The sequence below is a fragment of the Mya arenaria genome, chromosome 5 (genome assembly GCF_026914265.1).
Source record: "Mya arenaria isolate MELC-2E11 chromosome 5, ASM2691426v1".
NCBI classification, from domain to species: Eukaryota; Metazoa; Mollusca; class Bivalvia; order Myida; family Myidae; genus Mya; species Mya arenaria.
The window spans coordinates 65,677,944-65,682,598 of NC_069126.1; the positions used below are offsets into that span (position 1 = coordinate 65,677,944).

At 36.2% G+C, this 4,655-nt stretch overlaps 1 protein-coding gene across 1 annotated transcript; it reads right to left on the reverse strand.

Moving 5' to 3' along the window:
• Window positions 1–508: 508 nt before the first annotated feature.
• Window positions 509–3,563, reverse strand: LOC128235888 (uncharacterized). The gene is made up of 3 exons (XM_052950674.1): window positions 3,527–3,563; window positions 2,979–3,194; window positions 509–1,781 (listed from the first exon to the last, which is right to left on the reverse strand). Exons 1-3 carry the CDS (start codon window positions 3,561–3,563, stop codon window positions 1,273–1,275), a joined length of 762 nt encoding a protein of 253 aa, XP_052806634.1. The 3' UTR covers window positions 509–1,272.
• Window positions 3,564–4,655: the final 1,092 nt, after the last annotated feature.

Here is a 4,655-nt window from a genome sequence, read left to right on the forward strand (position 1 = left end):
AGCGCTTAATCACGACAGGTGCAGCTCTTTGCGCATGATCACAGCAGATGCAGCTCTTAGCGCTTGCCCACAGTAGGCACAGCTTTTAGCACTTGCTGATAGCAGGTGCAGCTCTAAGCGCTGGTCACGACAAAGCGCAGCTCATATCATGATCATGATCATTACAGACGCAGCTGTAAGCGATGGATCACAGAAGACGCAAATGTTTATTATTGGTGAAGGTAGACGTATTTAAGAACAACGCTATGTTTTGCTAACCATTTTTGCTTTTATATAGTAGATTAATGAAAATGTTCACATGCTTAATTTAACATATCCAATTGTTTACTTCCACATGCACTCCACTGTATAAGTATATTTACAGCCAGAGGGTCTTTAAAGTGAACCACTAAAATTCAGTTATAGACTGTACAGTTGGTTCCGCATTTAGCATGTTGGAAACCATTGAGACCCCATTTCGGGCAAGTATGCAAATAGACAGAACTTATAAGTAAAACATCTCGCATACATTTTATTTAAAAATTAATACGATAAATGACATTTATATACAACGCAAAGTAAAATTTAAATACAAATATCAAACCTATCTTTAGGACTTCATGGTATTAATGCTATTAAAGGAAAATATCACGAAAGAACATTCATACACAATAGTTTCATACAATTCAATCACACAAGACAGTTCTATACAATTAAGAAATCAATTATACAGACTGACAATTGCACAATTGTACCTGCGCCATAGGCATACGTATTACCTAATGATGATTTTGTACATTGTGGAACGAGTAAAATGAAAGAGTCTTACGGATACATTTAAGCATATGAATATACACTACTCGATCTATCACAGTTCGTTATTATCATCATGGCATTTATTTGATCGACTACAAGGATAAAATCATTTGCAAACTCATAACATAAACCTTTTTTTAAGTACGGGGTTAAGGACCGGGAGACAAAAACTAAAACAACCATTTGTTCCGATGATATCGAAGTTTAAGATAACCTCTATTTAAAAAATGGTCACTATTTTGTTTCAAAATATCAAAGTTTAGTAACCAAGGCAGTTATGAAATAAAATAAGAACGTCGAAGCAATCGTGAAAAAACAACAGAAAGACAACCTGTATATTTTGATAACTACCGGGACGCGATCACGTGACAAAACTAAAACGTTTTGTTTTTTTCCTGTAGAATTGGTTTGCTCACTGGTCGCACGATGTACAGTAATAACCCTATGAGGGCTTTGACACACTTTTGGAAATAAAAATTAAGTTTTATTGCGTTCCTGTAGAATTGATTTGCTCACCAGTCGCATGATTACAATAGAACTTGTATTTGGGCTTTCATGCACTTGTGCAATGAGCCATAAGAAGGCTGCAACCAGAGTACAGATAACAAAAATGAGAACGTAAGTTCGACATGAACTAGTGGTAAAAAACGCATTTAGATTCAGTCGCCACGATTGAAGCAGAGTTATCCTTGGCAAAGGCACGCCTGTGTGCTCCACTGGTTTTGGACACTGGATTTGTCGAAGTAGCTTCAAGACGGAGTTTTGGACCTTTGGAGACGGCATACGGACTGTGTCGCAATAGCTTGCCCATGGAATGCAGTTGTCGCCGACATTGTTCTTTATCCCTAGAGCAGTAGCTAGCTTGTCTTTCTTGTCTTGGAAATCTTCAGCCGTGATGGTGGCATCTTGATCACTTCCGTATATATCCCTTCCTGCCTCTTTAACCAGGTCGTGTTTGGTAATTACCGTAAATAGGCTTGCCTTGACTAAAAAAAAACAAAAAAAACGAAGTCAATATACATGTTTCGATGTAATGTATCCCGGAACGACTTCTGTTCGACTGCATAAGGGTTATTTTCATTTGCATAATAACTAATACAGAGATAACAAAAAATGTTTGTGTGTATCATTCATCTTTGAAAGCCCCCCCAAAAATAAGATCCGTATCAATCGTCTGTTGTTTTCATTTTGCATCCAAAATAGCGGCTGTCACATGTAGTAATTTGGCCTCCTTTACAACCTGTTTTCGACCATGACCTTTTTCTATACTTCACAACTTCATTTTCAGGTTGTATAACTTGTTTTAAATATTTCAAGTAACATTAAGATAACAATATTTACAAAATTGCCAAGGAGTCACTATATAGTAACTGATCACCGTCCACAAGAGTGGCAAAGGAATGCATCACCCCTTCTTATGGCTTTCACGTTATAAAAAAGGATAAATGCACCCATCCTGAACCCTGGTAACCCAAGCCTCACTCTGTATGACCTGCCTAGACTGCAATAAGTATTAAGTAATGATAACTGAGCGTCCAATTATATTTCAGTTAAGTAACCTGTAGATAAATTTCATCAACATAAGTATAAGCAAAACATTTTGACGCGTTTTTGCACTATACTAAGAATGTGTAGGGCATAGGGTTTTGATCCTAGTATATATTTAAAATATGATAGACGAAATAAGCAGTGGTATATACGTGAAATCATTCTAAATCAATGGTTCAATTTGGCATTAGTAAAACATGACTAATTGTTTTAAGTAAAACTTAAATTTTTATCAACATTTGAATTTGTATTTTTTCACATGAAGTTTTCTGATAGTTCTGCTGTTTTGGTAAACAATCACAGCGGGTTTTACTGGAAGGCACGCGCAATAGAAGTATTTTACATAGTTTTTCTGGGTCGGTCGAAACTGCTTGTGGTCTAATATAGGCTGTTCGGGATTAAATATTCATGCCAAGTTAAAACATATCAATGCTTGTCAATAGCTAACAAAGAAAGGCATTATAAACACTTAAAATCACCTTGGTGCATTCTTGCTTTCAAGTGCAGATTTGTAAGCGGTTTAGTCATGATAATTTACGCTTATTATGAGCATTATTGATATTCAAATGTTCTTTGTGGACGGAATTTCGCAATGCACAAATAAACTGAATAATTAATTGAAGCTGCACACTCACATTTCGTTTGCAAACGATCGTCGTGTTCTGACAGAACGTCATGCAACATATCGAGTAGTTGTTCTGGGATTGAGTCCGCTGCCGATTGTACAAATATGATCTTTGTGACCGCCCATTCAGGATTGCATGGCGGAAGCACCACATTTAAGCAACCAACTCCTTTTTTGTTTTGCAATTCCTCCAAAGCAGCTATGCTTGTCCCTGGTGGGATGCGACCTGAAGTTGTAAATGTTTTAATGTTAAGATATTAATTAAATGAGTCCGCAATAATTATAGAGTCTATTGATTATTGCAAACATTTACAATATAAGTCCACCTTCAACCTTGTTATGAGTATTGCTATTAGATCAATAATAATGTACAACTGTATTGCAAAACAGTACAGCACCTGTGAGCGTATGCCTCAATATCTCTTTGGTTGTTCGTCGTTAACGTTGCCCTTCCCAGCGCAGTCAATGATGTTTGGAAGATTGCCGATGATTGCACCAATTTTTGATTGAAGGTCAGAATCGATTATATTTTCCTGGAGTATCCCACAATTGACATACCTATGAAATAGAGTATATTAAGGTAAATGAAGGACATCTTTGAAAATATTCATGGAAAAAATAGACTGGAGGAAGCCCCCGGTGGTATTGACCATTCCAAGGCGGTACCCCAATTTATAACATACAAGATATTCCATGTTCATGTCATTGTTATTCCGTTTGTTATTTCATTTTTATTTTATTTTATTGTTATTACATTGTTTTGTTATTGTTATTTAATTGTCATTCCGTTGTTATTTTATTGTTATTCCATTGTTATTTCATTTTTATTCCGGTGCACAACAGCTCATGCTAGCCAACATATCTTTGACGTTGCATGTGTGTATGTCATATAATAGATAAAAAATTTGTAGCTACATGCGAATAAAGTTGAGAGACGCAACTCCCAAAAGTCCCGAAATTTATATCAAGAGGTGGAGGGGGGGGGGGTAAAGGGTATACTAAGAAGCAGATTATACGTTTTAAATAAAGGAAACAATCTCTCTATAGGTCTGTTTAAACATATTTCAACATGTTTATTATGCGTTAAGTGTTCAATGGATGTAAGGGTTTATACAAATTGTAAACATGTTAAATGAACCAAAATTTTACAAGCTATACATTAGACGTAGCCATATAGCGCAAATCGGCGAGCGAGGACATTCGATTGATATAAGAATATATGTTTTAACACTGTTTTATCATATCTAGTGAGAACACGATATTTATGTTTCATTAACATCTTAACCATTTAAATCATAGTATATCAAAACCTACACAAAAGGAAGAATAAATCTTACGCACCACTTGAAGTCAAGTGTTTTAGACTGGGTGCTACCAGAGCCAGCCTGTAAAGCTGATTCAGGTATACCAGTCAATTCATTGAAGATCGTGTTAACAATAGAGGTCTTTCCCGAACCCGATAATCCAAAGAGCAAGAGTGTTTCCGGTTGCTTTCGGGTTGCAAGTCTGCTGTACCGAACCACAGTCTCAAGCAACTGCACATTTTCGTCATGTAAGTTGTAATCGTCGGAATCTGTCGGTCCTCTATCTAAATTAGAGTATGATTGATAAACAAAATTAGTGTTAATTGGAAGATTATAGAGATGTTATACGCAAATATTCGTGTAGTCGTGTATGCTGTATCCGC

Excerpts from the sequence above, each read along its gene's own strand:
- LOC128235888 (XM_052950674.1), bottom strand. The coding sequence starts at position 3,563 with ATGTCCTTCATTTACCTTAATATACTCTATTTCATAG. Across the intron at positions 3,195-3,526 it reads TAATATACTCTATTTCATAG|GTCGCATCCCACCAGGGACA; the intron begins GTATGTCAATTG and ends TTACAACTTCAG. Across the intron at positions 1,782-2,978 it reads CGATCGTTTGCAAACGAAAT|TCAAGGCAAGCCTATTTACG; the intron begins GTGAGTGTGCAG and ends GTTTTTTTTTAG.